This window comes from Meleagris gallopavo, chromosome 4 (genome assembly GCF_000146605.3).
Source record: "Meleagris gallopavo isolate NT-WF06-2002-E0010 breed Aviagen turkey brand Nicholas breeding stock chromosome 4, Turkey_5.1, whole genome shotgun sequence".
Lineage (NCBI taxonomy): Eukaryota > Metazoa > Chordata > Aves > Galliformes > Phasianidae > Meleagris > Meleagris gallopavo.
In genome coordinates, this window is record NC_015014.2 from 30997274 (window position 1) to 31016868 (window position 19595).

Genomic DNA, 19595 nt, shown 5'->3' on the forward strand with positions numbered 1-19595 from the left:
GCGGTTTCTTCGAGCGCGCGCGGCTCCTACCTCCTGGGGGCCGTTGCTGCGCCTGCGCAGAAGACATAGGGCGGCCTTCCTGTGCCCTAAGGGGAGGGAATGGGGTGGAGAGCAGGATTTTTGCCTTGGTCAACGAGAATTCGAACGTGCGGATGCCCTTCTTTATCTGTTCTGCATCATTCGGTGGCGAAGTCACATTCTGCCATTTAAACAAAACCACAAGTTCAGTAATGTGCTCACTGACATAACCATAGCCAAAACCTGAGACACAGATCTGCCCCACTTGATCCCTGGTTATTAATTCAGTCTTCAGCCAGTTGAGGTTCTGCCTAGAGAAGGTTGTTTTTCCTCTATAGTGGAACATCTGAAACCTCACAGCAGACAGCATTCCACAAGCTGTGAAGAGGTATACCAAACCTGCTATAGTTGAGAACAGGTTGACAAGATAATTAAAAACTTCAAAGCAGTTATTTTTTGTAATTTTTTTTTTTTTTTTTTTTAGCCAAATGAGGGACCTGACCTACTCGGCACATGACCTTTTGGCTGGATAAAAGCTTTGTTTTTAGCAGCAACAAGCAGGAAATGCCAAGTGCGGTCATCCCTATCCTTCCTAAATACTATAAGGGGAGGTCAGAAACAAATTGAAACATAAATGTTGCGGGAAAATAATGGAAATGTCACCCCTCAGTTCAGCAAGGCCAACATTTCACTCCTTTCCTTTCACTCCACCCTCTCCTTTCACTTTTTTTTTTTTTTTTTTTTTAAGGCTTTGATTTATCACCTCTTTCAAACAGAAAAAAATATTTTTCCCACATGCAAGGTAAAGGTTGATTTATCCTGGGCAGCCATACACAACTGTAAGCTTAATACCAGTATTACTGTTGGCATACCATATCTTATAGAAATTCCAGTTCTGATATCTTCAACATTACAACATAATCACCAAGGAAATCTTTGAAAAGCCACTTAGAAACCAGTCTCTCTACCTGCAGAGCTGGTCTGCCACCACCTCCAGCCGACACTGCTCACAGAAACGATGCAGTCTTGTGCCATTATGCTGATTATGCATCATCTGAATGCTTACCTTTGAGCAAACCAAGAAACACACTCCCAAAGGAAAAGATCCTTTCAATCCACTTGGTCTGGTTCCCCTGAGGATTATGCACTGAGCGAAACATCTGCTGACCTAAAAGCAAAGCACTGAGACTTCCTCTTTGAGGTGTTGCTTTTTCCCCCTCCCCTCACCAGGATGAGCTCTCTGGCTGAGGCTGACAAACAAGCACAGGAGTGAAAGGAGGAGGGCTTAAAATAAATATATTAAAAGCAAACAGGCAGAAGAAACCAACAACCAAACAGCAGAACTGATATCTAGAGACTACTGAGGAGCAGCATGGAGCAGCCTGCAGAAGCCCCTCAGGCAGCACCCAGACGAATCTCCCAGGAGAGACAGAAGCTCACAGGTCTGCCCTTGTACTTCCAAGGTTACCTGTCAGTCCGGCGCTCAGAGTGCCAGGTAAGCTGCACCAGCCCACAAAGCTGACATTTTGGGGCATTTCCTCAGAAGATTAGTGCTAGGTGCTAATCCTCTGCTGATAGTGGTGGGAAATGCTTCTCAGTGCTGGCCGATGCAAATAGTTGTGCTAAAATAATATCTAGCTTACTTTGCGCTTTCATCTCATCTCTGTTCAAATTACTTGAGGAAACAAAAAAAATAAAGTAAAATAAGTCACACAAGGTAACCATCAGTATCTCTTAGATCCCACTATAATTTATTTACTGAATTATAATATTACAATGATCACGTACTTGCTGAAACATGGATTGCTTTTGACCAATTTCACAGCTACCACCACAGCGAAAAGCTAATGCAGTACTTTAGATACCAAGACAGCTTGGTTATATTGCTTCAATGTATGATCTGTTTTCTGGAGAAGAGTATCCATCTTCAGCACCACACCACCACGATATGTATTAGCTCTCCTTTTTCTTGTTGCAATGAGCTGATGATTCCACACAGATGGACTACCTTCAAAGCATAATGGTGATTTGTTGAGCCAGGATAATTATTTACAACCCAAACTGGTAAATGCCAACATCCTTTTAATCAGTGCTACCATGCTCAGAGCATGGACTTAAGCTGATTGCCCTTTTTTAGCACTTGATAATGACAATCCCAACATCTAGGGACTATACCTACACTCACACCTCCATGGAAGCAGATGCACAAAGTAGAGAAAATTAGTTATGCACTGTGAAAAGGAGATGTAATCAAGAAACCGAAATAACACTCTGACTCACAAATACAGGAACAAGCTAGTAGCAGAGAAAACAGAAACTCCAAGAAACAAAAAGGAGAAAATTGATAAGCCGTTCATTTTTCTGCAGCAATAAAAATTATTCAATGCCTTGCCTTAGCGTAGCATGGAAATACCCTCATGTTTAAATAAAACTCCTTGTTACCGTCCTTTATTCATATCCTTCTATGTAAAACCTCTTTGTCTCCTGAAAAATCCCTCCTTCTGAAATATGGTTAACTACCATAATGAAATAGCAAAAAGTAACAGGGCATAGCAATAATACAGACTAGTCTGTAGAGGAGACTCATGTGAGATGAGCAAGGTGTATTATCATTTATGAGAAACCAGACATCCAAGGAAAAAAAAAGTGTGAATAAATTTTTTGAATGTGTGAAACAATTGGAAATGTTCCTGGGCAACTGCTACTCCATCTCCATAGAGCACAAAGTCCATAAGGCGCAATCCAAAAGCTTGCCATGACATCCAGCCCCAGCACACAGCACTCACTGACTTCATTAACTTGCTTGGGACAGATGATTTGATGAGGACATTTACACCTTTGCAGTACATTGCAGTGCTCAGAGGTTGGGGTCCAAAGGCGGAGTGCTGTAGAGAATCTTACATTAGTAGTGTGACAGAAAGACTAGTTAGAGGTTGCAGGACAGGGAACAAGAATCTCCTGCAGAATGCTCCAGGAGAAATTTGTTTACTGTAATTCCTATGACTTAACAGATTTCACAAGTTATTCACAAAAGCTGAGAAAGAAATATCTCCAACTTTGTGCCAAAGAAAATCCCCAAACAACATCCCCAAATAAATAAACAAGCAACAAGCAACAAGTAAGGAAACTGAACACTAGAACAGCATTCAGAACTGTGTTACACTTTTGTGTTTCCAGTCCTCTAAGAGCTACTTTTCTTGGGGTACTGGTCACAAAAAAATCGAGAAAAATGCAGAAATCTTTCCCCTCACTTGAATATGAACATGTTTCGGAACCCGTAAGAAGAGTGAAACAATTATATTTACTTGGTCACGATGTTGACTTATGAATGGTACTGCACATAATTCAAAGACAAAGCAAGCAAAATATCACTTCATGTACAGGAAGCGTAGTTAGTAGGTCAGACTACTCACAAGCTCTGTGATCTTGTCCCCTATCTTGTCTTTACTTGTCCAGCAAGTAAACTGGTGAGATCAAAATTATGTACAAATAGACACTTTGAATATATTTTTCTTACCCCCTTTAAATTGATTAATATTAAAAATACTTAAATTCATTACAATTAAAGTTTTCTAGTTTGATGCCAGGATACTAGACAACAAAGCATAGAGCATATGCATCTTTCTACCTTGCAAAAAACTCGTAAACCTTTTTTTCATTTTGCATATGCTGCATAGAAAACAAATAACTATTCGTTCTTTAATGATCTTTAAAACACTGATTTAAAAGCACACAGTGACATTTTTTCATAGCAGTTCTTTCAGCACTTTTTGGAAATGAAAAAGATTGTCTTGATGAACTGACATTTCCTCCTCTGTAACAGGAATTTAGACTGTTTTGGACAGAACTGAGAGGAACCATGCTCTTCTTTTACGATGATAAGAAGGCACCAAAGGTGAGTAGCGTGCTGTCTTTGTAACAGCAGATTGGATTACCTACTTCAGTTATTTTCATTAATCAGTCCTCATATACTCTAGACACCTCTCTGCACCCCTTCCTTCCTCACCCACATAGTCCAGGAACTCAACATAGTAACAGGAAGGCTGATTTTTTTTATTTTTAAACTAGAGTGAAGCAAACAATAGTGTTAATCTGTTTCATCAAAGCAAAAAGGAAGATTTTTTTGTTACCTGAGCTAAAAATGTATCCCATGTTGCTCCATAAATTATTGCACACTCCTTCCTCAGTTGTGCACAAGGATAAAAACTGTATCTTGATGTGTAGTATGACCTTCCTCTGTGCAGCAGAGAAAAATGTTCTTGGTATAACCATTGGAGGATTGTGGCTACGGGTTTTGCTTAAGTGAGAAAGCAAGTATTTGGGGAGGTCTCTTGTCTTTAATGTGCAATTAAGAAGAAAGGAAAAAAATTCAGAAAGCATGTTGTGGATGGTAAGTTTCTCTAAGCAGAAACAAAGGACTTTGAAATGTCTCTCAATGAAACTTTACCCAACATCTGCCAAAAAAATAAAGTTTCCCAGTATTTTCTTCTAAACAAATTTGTTTGAAGAACAGCTACGTTTTGGTGAATTTTTCAACTTGTGCCATTCCTTTTCTTTGTTTCCTTAGTACTCACACAAACTAGATCTATCAGCTTTGACCTCAGTAACCAATATTTATCCAAATGAAAACGACTCTGCACAGTTCATCCTGATGTTGTTGAATGAAAAATTGGAAGTGAAGGTAAAAAGAGAAAACCTGTGATTTGTAACCCCTTGGTGCTCTACCTTGTCACCTTTAGATATTCAGAGCTCCAGATGGGAGTAGAGCTTTCTTCTTGACAGCCTGCAGCCAAGCACAAAAGGGCAGTCAAGGAAGGAGGCAGCACTAAGGAACCTAACACCAGGGAAAATCCTCCTTCAGGCATTAGACAGTTTTCTCTGGAGCATCTGGGAACCTAAAGTGAGCAAAGAATTGAACAAGAAAATATGCAAGAAAAAAAAGCAGAAAGTACCCCACTGACAGACTCAGGTCACCTGTAATATAAAAAGGGCAATAATATATCTGACCAGTGCCTTACCCCCATTCAAAAGCTTAGAGACTGTAGATCTCAGGGACTACCTGCAAGGCTTTACAACTAAGACTCACCTATCTCCTTAGCTTGGCCTTCCTATTGGATCAATACAACCCACTCCATTTACTCCAAAAATCCCATGAGTTTTCGTCTTCCCACCTCCATCCTCTCTCAGTAATTGAATGTGAGTAGTGGAAGTTCAGAGGGTGTGATTTAGTTTGACAGGAGGCTTATTTGCAGGCAAGGCATTCTAAATGTGTGAAAGTTATCTCAGCTTTTTCATGAAAATACTATTTGTTTTTCTTTTTGCTGTAGTCATTCTTACATTCAATTTCTGTTCTCTTAGGCTGATAACTGTGAATCTGGGAAAGAATGGAAGGGTTTTATTCTCACCGTAACAAAGGTAGGGAACAGTTTTGTATCTCACTCAATACTGAAAGCACGTATGAGGGCTTTTTTGTCTTCATATATGCAACAAGTTGGCTTAAAGCCTTATTTCCAATGTGCTTGCACAAACAAACATGCCCACCCTTCCCTGCAAAGACAGCAAAATTCAGGCTTGTTTCACCTCAGCTCATCTGCCATGGTATCCAAACAGCTCCCAGTCCATTATTAGCAAAGAGAAACATCCGCACAAGTCCACCTCCTTGCATCTGTGAGAAAAGGAGCCTGTGCTGAGAGAAACAGAATCTATAAATACTTAACAAGGGATGAAGAAATAAACAAAGAAATGACTAAACTGCACATCTGAGAGAACCCACTGAGACCTACCTTATACTCTACCAGGAAAAACAACGAGAGTCTTCATTTCCTATCAGCATCCAGCTGGCACTTAGGAAGAGATGGAATCAGTGTTTCCCTATTCTGAACAGCTAGCACTGTCCTTCCTTTGGGGCACCTTTTACTAGTCTAGCAGTCAAAACCTGCAGCAGTTTTTGTCAGCTGAAATAGTTTAAAAATGGAAAGAAGGAACTTAGATTATTCTAGCTGTGGCTTTATTTCCCCTCAGTCTCTTTAGACTGCTGAACTACTTTTCTCCCCTTTCTCACTGCTTGAGAGTCCAGGGTGTCATCTCCATGTTTTTAAAATGATCATCAGTAATTACTGTGAAATAACTGTATTATAATCATCCCATCCTTAAATGGGCTTCAAAAATAGCAAGACTTTCTCTAATAATGTTTAGGAGAAAAGTTTGTTCACAGGTGAGTTTACATTGGTGTAATGGAATCACTTAAAAAGCTGAGGTTAAGTGAAACAGGTTAAATTTCACAGTGTAGCAACTGCAAAATATACTTGTTCTCACTTTTGTTAATGGGTATCTCTAGTAAATGAGGGTACAGATGTGTCTGTATTCTGCTATTCTAGCAAAAATAGATGTGCAGCATCTTACTCAAAACATAAGTATACACAAGCCTTCCAAATAACCGTATCTGCTTTAACCAAGCAGGTAAGAAAGACTACCACATGGCAGCTGCACTCTGGAGATTGCTGTTTTGCACACAGAAAACAGTTGCTCACATTTGTCCAGTCTTTAGTTTTTAATTATGCTGTTCATTTTCAGTTGTCAGTTCCACTGGATGAGTCGTTATCACCTGGACAACTTACAAAAATACATGAAGTGCTAGATAAAGAAAAGAAAAGAAGGATTATGCTTAATGACTGTTCCAGCACATCCCAGAATAAGGAAAGCCTTCCCAACAAGGACAACAGTAGCACAGCGACTGCTATGCCAGCGTAAGTTCTGACTGAAATATACAAACCTCAGTCCAACTAGAGAGCCTTCCTTTCCTCTTTCCAACTATTGTTTTCATAAACAGGTTCAAAATTCAACTAATGTGCAAAGGTTTAAAATATTCGATGAACAAAATTTACCTTAAGACCTTTACAGAGATTTCATAACAGAAATTTTACTTCTACAGCTTTTCTACAATGCCTTTTGTTTTGAAAAGGCTGCATGTAGAATACTGCTACACTTGATAAACCTTTTAGAAAGCCACATGCTGGACTGGTTGTATCTGCCCTTCTGAGAACATACTGATTACCGTTGAGAAATTCAAGGTAGATCCAGGTTGGTCTTCACACTCTTTGCAAGGGCCCAGAAAGCATCACACTGAACCGAAGTGCCACTTTCTCATCGAGAAGGGTGAAGCACTGCTCTCCTGTAATAGCATTAATCACCAAAAATCCCCCAGGTGTCATGCCCCTTGGCAGCCATGGCTAGTTACCTTGGATAAGCCTGGCACTGCATTAACCTGGTAGACAACATTTCTTTGCACAGCTGAGAATAACGTAGCCTTGCTGGTGTAACTTGCATCCATGCTATTTCTCCTCTCCCTTCTATGCAGGTGCTTCTATGCAGTATCTCGGAAAGAAGCAATAGAGATGTTAGAAAATAACCCATTGTGTGGGAATTTGATCCTGCGTCCTGGCAGTGACAGCAAGAACTACGCAATCACTGTCCGACATGTGCTGCAGTAGGTTGCTTCCGTAACGCGTTACCCCATTCTTAAGTAGTACGCACTGTATTGAAAGCTGAACTTTTAATACCCACTAAATATGTGTGAAGCATGTGCCTCTCCTTCGGACTACTTTGAGAAAAGTGTGTGAGCAAGGATGGGCCTGAGACCAATCTATTAATCCTCTGCTCCTCCAAAGTCAGCGTGATTAAAAAAAGAAGCACTAAAGATCAGCCACCAAAAGTCTATTTCCTTAGGAGAACAGTCTTCCCACCTGCTGCCTACCCTTGAAATGCTGCTCAATTCAAGAAATCTTCATGGAGAATAAAAATGAACAGGCCATATCTCTTTCTAAAATGAGCAAAAGAAAACGAGAGACAAATATTTTCTAACAGTAACTTGATCTAAAATCACCTTATTTTACCTGGATTGCCACATTCCAGGTTTGCAGAGCTTCAGAACAAGTCTTCTGAAACACCAGGAATGACTTTTGCAAATCCCAGTGTTCCCAGATTCCTCTCCTAGGAGAGCAAAAGCCTCACTCTGCCCCACACGCACTTCAGTAAGCTCTGGGGATATTGCAAAGCACACATCCACTGCTCCTGCAGAAGAATTCATAATGACAACAATGGTACATCATAAGGTGTTTCATTTCTAGCAGCCTGTTGACTTACATTTCATTTCCTTTCAGTGCTCCATGCATAAAGCACTACAGAGTGACATCCAGAGAAAGAAGTTACGTTATTGAATTGGAAAGACAGGTAAATGAACTATTTCCTTGCAGGAGATTCTTAAGCAGGTGTAAAAATTGTTTCTTCACAGAACGTTAAAAAAGCTACAGTCAACTCCTAGCTATAATTTGAAAAAAAAAAATAAAGTATATAGATATTTTGCCTCTCGTTAATGTAACTAACCTAATCATTAAGAATAAGAACTAGGATAGTAGGAAAAAATAACAACACCCACGTTACACCTCTTCCTCCTACCAAAAATAAAACCAAACTACCACCACCCACAAAACAAGATTGCTTCACATTTTCTCAACTCAGTCTTCAGTATTAAGTCTAAAAAACTGAGCTCTCATGGCAGCTAGAGGAAGTTCAAAATGCAAGGATCCAGAAAGCATCACACTGAATCGAAGTGCCACTTTCTCTCTGAGAAGGGCAAAGCACGGCTTTCCTGCAATGGCTGACTTCTTGAAACTTTTTGAAAGATGAAGTAACTTAGTTGAGTTGTAGTCAAGGGTGCCTGGACCCCATTGTGTGGCTTATGAAAGTGTTTTTTCCCCTATCACTTTCCCTGAGACTTTGTTTTGCCAATGTCCTCAGAAACATCCTAATGTTTTGAAAAAGCATCTGCAATTAAACTACCTGCTGAAACACCATCAGCCATCACTGAAGAGCACAAGGGCACACAGACCTAAACCTCTTTGTTTTCTCATTTGATGGAAAGAGTTGGGCATTCAAAGCTCAAGTTGTTACCATTGGTTGTGGAGAGCTGTCCTAGACCTCACAGCATCTAAATACTAGATGTAAATCCAGTGTTACTTGTTTGAAAAACACTGCTAGGCACCTCAGGCTGCCAGCATGTTTTCAAAAATGCATTCTCACTGAAACACATGCAGTATGTTTTGATTGGTGGTGTTTATTTTGTTGTTATTGTTTGTGAAACAGGTGACAGTCAAAAGCCTTCAGGATGTCATCAATTACTTTGTGATCCAAACCCATGGGAACCTGAAGCCTTTCATCATGCAGACATGCAACGAGGCTCTGCAAATGGACCAGAGTTCTGAAAGCAAAACACAAGAAAAGTCCTGATGAAATACAGAGGGTACAAAAAGGAGCCACTATCCATCCTCTGGGAAACTAAAGATTCAGCCTTCAAAACAAGTACCCAAAGTGGTCAACAGCAGGACCAAAATTTAGTATTTTAAGCCTCTAAAGCATACCATGCACTGTATCTGACTTTTGCCATGCAAGATGATCCACTTACTTAGAAGACAGTTTTGCTGGTGTGGTTATCACTGCTGTAACTCATGACAAGTTTAAAACTGAACCTAAATAAGAATTCCACACAATGGATAAACACCTGCTCTAGCTATTTCAGACGACACATTTATTAAAATAAACCTCCAAAAGCTATCTGGTCAAAACAAATCACCCTTTAGATGGACGTTCAGGTTGCTGTCCTGTACTGAAGCAAAGCCTATTTTCTGTAATTATAGAACATATGATAATTAGCAGGGATGGACAGACCTTTCAGGTACAATTAAGTCTGTTGTATTTGGTTGAAATACAGTTCTTTTCTTCAAATGACTACTATACAGGCAAAACATTTCTAAAGACAGAAGGAAAGACTATGAATGCCAATTTACCCAAGACCCTTGCTTCTATTTGATACAACTTAGATTTATATACAAACCCTGTATTATTTCAAGATGTGAGATTGTGACATGGTGTCACAGGTGCCTCTGTATTTGCTAGAACTGTAGCATGTTCACAAATTCACTGCATGTATTTGGAAAAGGGAGAATGAAAACACGCTCTTTACGGGGAAAGCCAGTGCTCTTTATTATGGGAAAACCAGTGTAAAAGGCATTTGCATGAGAAAGATCTTTAATGCTAATATAAAATTTAATCTTTGTAAATCAACTGCTCTTGCAAAGAATAATACTTCGAAGGATTGCTCAATGTACTTGAGCACAAAGGTAGCTACTTCCTCATTGTTACAGGGAGATGCCTTGTTCCAGCTGCTGCATAAGAACACAGCATTAGTCCTAGACACTCACAGGCCTTCACTACAAAGACAAAAAGCAGTTCTGAGATCCAGGTGGTGTAACGCATCTCTGCACTGGCAGCACTACACCAGTACTGACAACAGTGCAGATCTGGAAAGAACAACTCCTCCCACCCCACAGCTCACTTGCCCAGTTTGAGTGAGCACACTGAACACTTGCTGGAAATACTGGCAGAAAGCAGTACTTGCTTGAGAAATGGGCTGCATCAAACAAATCCTCACTGAATCAGCTAACTTCACGTGAGTGAATGCATTTACATGAGAGCTATCAGCTATTCAGAAAGCTATTCATTTCAAAACGTGAGAAAAAGTTTTAAGAGCCAGCTGACATGCACACTTTTATATGAAGTTCTCTCAGGTAATACCTTGTTAAGAAGTTACCTGAGTTAACTTACTTTCAGAAGATTTTAAAGGTCTGCTAGAAGTATCTGGAGATGTGCTTTTTCAGTTTTTCTATCTCAAACTGAGAACCCATCTGTAGAATGGACACATCCTACATATACTCAATAAGAGCAGTATCTGTCAGTTCTGCTACAGCCTACACGTGAAATTTTTAGCAAGTGTCTCACAAAGCTGTATGCACTGTCATCTCCAAGAGTCATTCTGTTAACTTTATCTGAGGACCTTCAGGTGGCCTTCAAGCAAAGTAGTGATACAGTAGCAATACTATTTTGCTTTGCTGCATACCTCAAAAGCAGGAGTATGTCAAACACCACACCAGTGCACCAGAGTGTGTACCAACTCAGAAATTCATTTTTTTCCCCAGCTCATAGTTGTGAGAGGTGACAGTGCTTTTCTTTTAACCTGACCATTTCAGTAAGTGATCCTCAGTAATAATCAGCAATTTTAGTTTAGGCTCTAATATTGTCACAGGCAAACATATTGCAGTTGTTATTTAAAGTGGAAACTTACTGTCCGCTTGTGCCTTCTTTGTGCTCCAAATGCAGTAATCTTTTGTCCTGTTTCAAAAAAAATCTAAGTTTTTTTATTTAAAGAAATAGGCTACTTTAAAACGCACTATTGTTGATCTAGAAAATGAGATCTATAAACTCTAATGACTGTAAAACTATATATACCTTCACAAACATATTTCACATGGAAGACTAAATCCCAACTAATTGTGTTGATTCCAGATACTCAGTTCCACATATCTTGTTCAAGCAACCAGCCTAATATCCATTGTTTCTGGCTACAACTGTCTGCAAAAGGAAAAACAGGTAGAATTCCCAAGCAATAATGTTCATTAAATGTGAAAATATCCCTAAATCTTAATAAGAGATGCTCAAGGATAAATGGTTAAGTAGTCAACACCCTTTTGCAACACCTGGAAGATTCCGAGATGAGCATTCTCCATCTCTAAAGCTTAAAAACATCGCAAGGTTTTCCAGTTTGTAGGATCTGTTTTTATCCTAGCCCCACTTCACACTCACGACTGAGAAATAATAATAAAAAAGCCACCCTCAACCCCACCCAAACTATCAGCTTCATTATCTCATGTTTGAAAGATAATGTGTTGTTACAGGTGCTTCTGTAATGCACCTCTACCTCACTGCAATGTAAAATTAGTTTCTAATTATTTAAGCATATTCTTTATACTGAGATATCCTAGTAACAAACTGAGATGATGCTAATTCAGTGCACTGCAACTCAGACTCACACTGTGGACAGGTGTACAGCATAACCATTCACTATAAGGAAATGGTACCAGAAGGAGCAACCAAGGAAACAGCATTTGCTGTGACAATCATCCAGGGCTGTTTGCCTTTACCTACTTTCAAAGTAATTTCTTGCCTCAGTACTCTTAATTAGGTAAGGGCAGAAAGGCTCAACCACACCGACTATTTTCTCTTTCTTGAAGACAAAGTTTTATTGTCCGAAGTGTTAACTCAGCTCTCCGATAGGGTTCTACTTTCCCCATATTGCAGTTTTCCCCGAGGAACAGTCTTAGTGCAGATAATGAACAACTCCAGCTGTCTTGACTTCAGGGAAGCTATGACAATTTACACCTATTCAAGACCTGCCTTCCTACGTTTCTATGTGGAGACTGACAGAGTAGCCACTGACATGCGGCATCACTTACAGTTCAGAAGAGAGCACCACCAACAAAACAGAAAAATGCATTTGCTTTTAAGTGGATGTTTAAACATTTGAATGGATTATCTCTCTTGTGGATGCCAAGACTGAATTCTCATTTGAGAATGAAGTAACACGTGAAATGGATTTGACATGTTCTTAGAACACCAGGAGTATCTTAAGAGAGCCGTTTCCTCAGTTTTTGCACTCTTCTCTGAGCAGTGCTCAATTTATGCACAAGAACAATTCATTAGGTTCACCACTCCTCTTGCTTTCTTCAGCTCCCCACTAATGAATATAGATCTTGTCTTTAAGGTAAGGACTGTACTGGACATTCCATCTTGTAGGGTGACCAATCCTCCTTAGAGCAAACTAGCTTGGAGATAATGGGAACAGATGAAACAAATCCAGTTTGTCTTCAGCGCAAAGCCACTGACTTCCATCATTTGTTTTAATTAAGGCTTCACAAAAAAAAAAAGGATAGTACCACCTTTAATAGCTGAAAATTAGCACACTCCTTTCAAAACAAATGGTCCTGGAGTGACTTCTGTATCTCTACCATTAATTGTCTTCCTGAACAAAGTAGTATCTCACTGGTGGCCCTGGCAAGTCTTCATCTCCATCAGTCTCTGGAGCAAATGATACTGTCAAGTCCACATACTTTTTGTCAGCTGATGGCTTCACAAGCTTTTGCATCCTACAAGGAAATGAATAACAGTTTAAGATAAAAGAAGGAATTGCAGTGTGAATTCAGAGCCAAATAAGGACTAATTTCATTACCAGAAACCACAATAACGGAGCATGCCTTCTTTTAATGTCGACACAAAAGCTGTTCCTCCCTTTCAGCTACAGCAAATAGCATTCTATTACTTCTGACAAACTTTTCAGCCTGCTAGTGAGCTCACTAACATTGCTCACTTTGTTAGTGCTCAGTACAAACAACAACAGAAGACGGGCAGTTTCAGATGGGATTCCTCACCCACATGATTTCTCATTGACACCCTACTGAGATACAAGACAAAATTAGTTTTCTGTGCAGAATTCTGGTTGGGAAATAGGATCAAACTCTTGGTCCATCCACAATGGCGGCTTTTAGCACTTTATTAGGGAGACCCACTCCAATGCAAATATCAGATTTGCAGTTCTCATGGAAAGTGATTCTGCTGAAATTAAGACTTTCCAAGTCCTTGAATTCTGAAGCTGAATAGCTAGGAGGGGGGAAAAGAATCTTCTTTAATGACCACAAAGTGAGGTCATTAAAAGGTAAGCATGAGATGTTTCAGCGCTGCTTCCCCTCTTAGCTCTCTATAGTCTTATTACTGTAACAGAAGCCTCAAAAGATACTGCTAGTACTGTGAAGTTGCACAATAAATACTTCAATCTCACTTTCGTTACCTATCTTTAGATGTCTCAGAACTACTTTCTCGCTACCTTGGAACACTAATTCACAAGGCCAGCTTAAATGGCAGCAGGCTTGAAGAACACATTCATTTTGATTACTTGTAGGACACAAGCGAAGCATTCACTTCTTGCTATAGTTTAGGACGCAGGACAGAAAGCTGCTATCCCTGAAGTACTTGTTCTTTTGCAAGAACACAGTCAGCCTCTTTTCAGCATGAGGAAATTTCAAGTTACAGAGCAAGGTGATAACTACGTCCCTAAAACCTGTTTCTGAGGCGTATGCTACCAGTGGAAGCTGAAATTCCGAAATGAGATGGTCTAGCAATGCTTCCTGTCATATTAGAGAATCAGAGGATCATTTTTGTTGAAAGGGACCTTTAAAGACCTTCTAAGCCAATCCACTCCTCACATGGCAAGGACATATTTCACTAGATCAAGTTGCTCTAAGCGCCACCCAAACTGACCTCAAATTTATGTCAAGGGATAAGCCACCCAGAAAGAAAGATTTTAAGCATCTCAAAAACAACAACAACAAAAAACAACAACACACAAACAAGACCAGAGTTTGCTGTATACATCTTGCAATGCTTTTGGGACTGTTTGTAACAGCATCCCAAAAGAGCTGTAACTACACAGAAAGCTTGAATAATGTCTGGGGGTTAACAGAAATTCTTAATATTCTTACAAAAGGCGGCTTCAAACCATGTCTTTGACTTTACACTCCAGTCAATCAAAATTACAGCCAGATAGGAAGGAATATAAACAATTTATTCTGAGGTAGGCTGTATGCCAGGCACCCTCAAGGTAGCATCAACTTCGGACTCTTCGCCCCTTCGAAGTCATCCCTTTGCTCACATGTATAGTACTTTCTCTCAAGTAGATGACTAGCAGACAACTAATCAATGCAACTATTTACTGCACCAATGTCTGTGAGCACTAACCAGCATACACTCCAGAAGAGCTATGATGGACAAATTCTGAGCTAGCAAAGTTCAATCAACATATAAGGCGTGTTGGGTCACATCTAGCTACCCTTTTGCAAAGGTCTATCAATAAAAAAATAATGCTCTGCCCTCATACCTTCCAGCTCGATGTGTTCTGATAGGGAATCACTGCAAAGCCTTGCAAACTTTTCAGTTTTAAAAGGGCCGAAGTGAGCTACAACCTGAAGGAGTTACCACAAACTTTAACAGACTACCATAAATCTCAATCTGCAACCAACACATCCATTCCAGAATGTCTTCTCCTGCTTTTTGAACTAAGTTGATAAGAATCACCATGAATCCTAAGCCTGATTAAAAAGGATCAGTTTGTCTTGTTCTGTTAAAACAAAAACATACTATTTCCCCCCAAAATTGTCAGACTTCTTTGGTTTCTCATGCTATCGTCCATCAGTTAGAGCAGCATTTTGCAGATCTCCTGTCCTCAACACATAAGTTAATTTACCTTCTCCTCCAGCCCCCAAAGTAATTCCCCACTTTCAATTCCCAAATATAAATGACTAGCAAATGCTTGGGGAGAAAACTATTGTCAGACCCACAATCTTGTGTTATACCAGTCAATATGATTTGTAGGTGCACTCACATATCTAGATCCACTTTCCAGTTATACTTACGTCAGCTTTAATCTTTTAATGTGACCTGGCATCACAGGAACATACAGCATTTTGACTCCCTGTACAACCATAGTTGGTTCAATTCCATATTTCTCCTGGAATTCACAAAACACATTAAAGGACTGCGATGACTGCAAAGACCAGCAGATACAACTGATGTTCATACTACATCTAATTACAGAAAACTATAGATTTCAGGCAGAAAATATGCTAATGCATGGACATTGATGTGTTATTAACATTCAACTGAATGAGTGGATTAACAAATAACTTGAAAATAGATTGGGATGTATTTTACTTAGACTCAACCTCCCATTAACATCAATTTTTTTCTAGAATTATTCTGGTTTAAATAACAATTTGACAAATGCAAAAAAGCAATAACCCCAAACAAGACGACTCTATCTTCTCATCTTGCATTAACCCAGTGCAATAGGTATCTTACTCTGACAGCATTTATGAAGTCCAACAGTGTAAAATCCTCCTTTCCATAAATTGTCCACCTGTCCCAGATGGTAAATGATATCCCATTTCTGTTTTAAAGAAAGAATGATTCTTTGTTACTTTAGAATGTGAACTTGGGCATTTCCTTTAAATATATATCGAAGAATTGCTACCTCTTCCCATGATTTGCAGTTATACCTTAATCTCTTCCCTCCCTGATTCCACTTCTCCAGCTCTGTCACCTGCCTAAGCACAAGACAAAACCTAACTCCAAGTGAACACAGTATTGGGTAATGAATTTACTGTTTTCAGGCCTGTTGAAAAACAGGTTTTGTACTGACCACATGTTCCAGTCTGAGCATGCAGGATGTTTATTAATAAGCAGGTGACATGTTTATCTCATCTAGATTTTTAGAGCCTAGCTACCAACAGCTTCCACTGAGAACAAAACTAAACCCTTAAAACCACTAGTTTTAAAATTAGGACAGAAGAGTGTATCAGCTGCATCTCCAAACAAGGAGTTCTCAAGAGATGCATTATGGGACATCCTTAGCAGTACTGAGAATTTCAGTTACACTGTTAGTAGTAAATGGCTAATGGAGCTTGATAGCAAGCACTAACTGACCAATCTTCAACCTCGAATATCTGTAACATTTGACCAGAATTTGAATGTGAACTTCGATTCCCCATCTCTCTGCTACACGTGCACATACAGTATTGATCTGATTGTGAATTTAATAACTGCACATATCTTGCACTTGTTTTAAGTGAGAAATAGCATGTTTCCAGAATATTACCCTTCTACCATCATCCTTCCTACCTGATTTCAGTTCTTCTTACTTTAGCAGTTTCTGTAAAGACCATTATGGGAATGGCTAGGTTCAGAAAACAGTTCTTGTATGCATCAGCTGGGTAGCCACCCACAACTTTGATGAGTTCCAGTGCAACCTGCAGTAAATAAGAATCAGGTGTTTCCTAAGACCAAACACAGGTGTTGTATCAACACTAATTTAGTTAACAGAGCACACAACAGCAATATGTGTTGGTGAGATGAGCCTTTGTACAACCCACAGATTCAATCACATATGAAGATGCAACCCAAATATGCCACAGAAACCAATTCTGCTGCAATTACTTAAACTGTTCAGAAACACTCCTTATGCAGGAAGTCCTCCAAATTTTTCCAGTTCTAGACACTCTCAACAAAGCATGTAGTTCTGTTGAGGTGCATGGATGTGAACTACTATAGAACAGATCCTTACTACTCTTGACACTGGCACTCTGATGGAAGTTGGTAAGTTAATTGCAGAAGACAAATCATAACTCTGATATTTAATTCCTCTTTCTGGAAAATCAGAAAGGAAATCAGAAAGGATCAGAAAGGAAAGCAATGAGGGTTGACTACAGCTAAAACCAGACTGACTTTTTGTACTGCTACACAAGAAAAATTGAAGAATATGTCCCAGTTTTGACCACGGTAGTAGCAGATGCAGTGCTGTAATTTAAATTTAGGAGGAAAAAAGTGCAGATACTACACTGAAGTTTGAGTTGTTGCTGAGCAGTGCTTACACTAAGTCAAGGACATTTCAGCTTCTCGTACCATTCTGCCAGTGAGGAGCCAGGGGTGCACATGGAGATCGGTGGGAACAGAACCAGGACAGCTAAACCAAACTGGCCCAAACGGATATTTCATACTGTTATGGTGTCATGCTGAACAATAACACTGGGGAGAGTTGTTCAGAGACTGGCTGAGCATTTGTTGGCAGGTGGTAATTAGGAGTGTGAGGAGAAAAAGGGAAGTGATGTACAACCCTTCTTATTCAACTTTACCACAACCCAAGAGTTTTACCTTTTTTGCCCTAAATCACTCAGCCATCCCACTGCAGGGGAATGTGCAAATGGGTGTGTGATGCTCAGCTGCCTGCTCTGCCAGGTTAAATCACAACAAAATCCAAGTTTGAGATAAAAGTATTTATTACATATTAGACTAATAACTACCATTATAGTAGAGATCACAATGATGTATTCATACCGATTTTTAAGCCCGCTTCTTAAATGAGGTTCTGTCACCATAGCATTAATGAATATCCAGATAGCAGTGGTTTTAGGCAAGGAACAGTAACTGAAAGAAATACTACATTCACTATTTTTAGAAGCATACTCACCAGCCCTGAAACTGCAGCAGTAGCTGTTGCAATTGCAGGAATAATCTTGCCAGCAATGCGCTTTGTTTTGAATCTATCTGCTGGTTCAATGTTGTACATCTTGGCTCGCAAGTTTGATGCTGCTGTTATGAAATCTACATGTCCGTTACTATCATCATCTTTTTCAAAGGCAATGGGCTTCATTTCTAAGTCATCTGTATGTGGGCGAAAAGCAAAAAAAAATGATTATTAGAAAAACAAAGGTGTCCTAAGCTTAAGTTACAGGCAATTAGAACTTCAACAGATATTTTTCATGTTCTGGAGCTTGGTACTCAACTTATAATTGTACTTGCCTTTCCATGCTAGAAGGGGAAATTCCCATACCAGTACCTGCCATGGCTATTGTTAGAAGTGAGCAACATACGAATTATCAAGAGGTCCAGAATACTGTTTTCCTTTCAACACCATGAATTAATTTTGGATGGTCCTGTGCATGTTTCTTATTAAAGTCTACTCATATAGCTCTTCTCCTATGAGAATTCCCTCTACAAGCTTTGTTCATCTGCAACCATATTGGTATATGAACTCAGTAGCACGGTAGACAGAGGTTAGGGCAGACTCTCCATGGGATGGGCCAGAGCTAAAATAATCTCTCCGCTGTGGAGACTTTAGCCCTCATGGCCTACAGATGCACAAAATGCAGTTCTTGCCAAATGACCTCTTCATGTTACCAAACACAACAAGATTCAAAAATCCACATTTTTAACATATCTAAAAGATACTGGTGAAGATTATCAGCCTTCACAATTAAGGACAATTTCGGATTGATTCCTGCAAGAAGTAACTCTCAGCCTTCTCATGCTGGACTAAAACACCCAGCTGTAATCTACTCAGGATCTTTCCCTTCCTTCAAGTTTAATGTGCCCGTACCTGCTCACAGTTAGCACAGCTGTCCTTACACGGTAACAAAGCAGAGAATCATATACCACTGAATTACGAGATGCCTGCAAGTTTTCAGGTCAAGCAATTAGGACAATTACCCGCACAGTACTTCAAAAAGCTTAGCAATCAGCTACCTACTTCTTACAGAATTAAACAACTGCTTTATCCACAGACCTGAATGCAGTGCAATTGCAAGATGTCACTAAGCTAGAAAGCTAGTATGCACTACTCACTTTGCAGAGCTTCATTGGACAGTATAGACTTCTCCAGCTGGAAAATAGCATTTCTTTCATCCTCACTGCTGACTGGAATATGATCAGGTTTTCTTGCAGTTTCATCAGTCTGTACGACCTGCAAGTGCGTAGTGTTTAAAGGAATAAAACACATGCACTTTGTACAAAATAAGTCTACTAAATGTTCTATGTTCCCTGCAGTCTTCCCCTCCCAGGTATGAGAGACATGGACTTACTAGAGCAAGTCCAGCCAAGAGGCATAAAGATCATTAGGGCAGTGGAGCATCTCTCATATCAGGAAAGGTTGAGAGAACTGGTGCTGTTCAGCCTAGAGAAGAGAAGGCTCAGCAGGATCAAAGTATATAAATATTTGGTAGCAAGAGCCAGACTCTTAATAGGTGTCCAGTGACAGGACACGGGGATAAAGGAACAAACTGAAGCACTCAAAATTCCACGAGAAA

General features: G+C 39.7%; 3 protein-coding genes across 12 annotated transcripts in view; 1 reads left to right on the forward strand and 2 right to left on the reverse strand.

Annotated features, from left to right (window-relative positions):
* The window catches only part of CENPC (centromere protein C), a gene marked incomplete at its 5' end in the record, with an annotated part of 32055 nt that extends 31926 nt beyond the window's left edge, over positions 1 to 129 (reverse strand). Inside the window, one exon of the mRNA XM_010709895.3 lies at positions 31 to 129. Within this exon, the coding sequence (XP_010708197.2) occupies positions 31 to 129 (99 nt within the window). The remainder of the gene's footprint in view (positions 1 to 30) is intronic.
* Positions 130 to 1085: 956 nt separating this feature from the next.
* On the forward strand, positions 1086 to 9324 carry STAP1 (signal transducing adaptor family member 1). Of its 2 annotated transcripts, XM_003205689.4 has the most exons (8): positions 1086 to 1513; positions 3842 to 3913; positions 4586 to 4699; positions 5377 to 5433; positions 6592 to 6764; positions 7376 to 7504; positions 8178 to 8247; positions 9160 to 9324. In XM_003205689.4, exons 1-8 carry the CDS (start codon positions 1391 to 1393, stop codon positions 9301 to 9303), a joined length of 882 nt encoding a protein of 293 aa, XP_003205737.1. In that variant the 5' UTR covers positions 1086 to 1390; the 3' UTR covers positions 9304 to 9324. The 2 variants fall into 2 exon arrangements, with proteins under 2 accessions (XP_003205737.1, XP_010708196.1); XM_010709894.3 differs by lacking the exon at positions 4586 to 4699.
* The window catches only part of UBA6 (ubiquitin like modifier activating enzyme 6), a 33382-nt gene continuing 22897 nt past the window's right edge, over positions 9111 to 19595 (reverse strand). Inside the window, exons 28-35 of one of the 9 annotated variants that reach the window (XR_004159574.1) lie at positions 19135 to 19252; positions 17981 to 18174; positions 16636 to 16763; positions 15817 to 15904; positions 15372 to 15466; positions 12055 to 13052; positions 11195 to 11241; positions 9111 to 9274 (exon numbers count right to left, since the gene is read on the reverse strand). Coding sequence is in view for 1 of the 9 variants with exons in the window: in XM_031553075.1 (XP_031408935.1) it covers positions 12917 to 13052; positions 15372 to 15466; positions 15817 to 15904; positions 16636 to 16763; positions 17981 to 18174; positions 19135 to 19252 (759 nt within the window). In the remaining 8 variants the exon portion in view is untranslated. Of the gene's footprint in view, positions 13053 to 15371; positions 15467 to 15816; positions 15905 to 16635; positions 16764 to 17980; positions 18175 to 19134; positions 19253 to 19595 lie in introns of all 9 variants that reach the window. The other 8 variants (XR_004159571.1, XR_004159575.1, XR_004159573.1 and 5 more) reach the window with 8 other exon arrangements.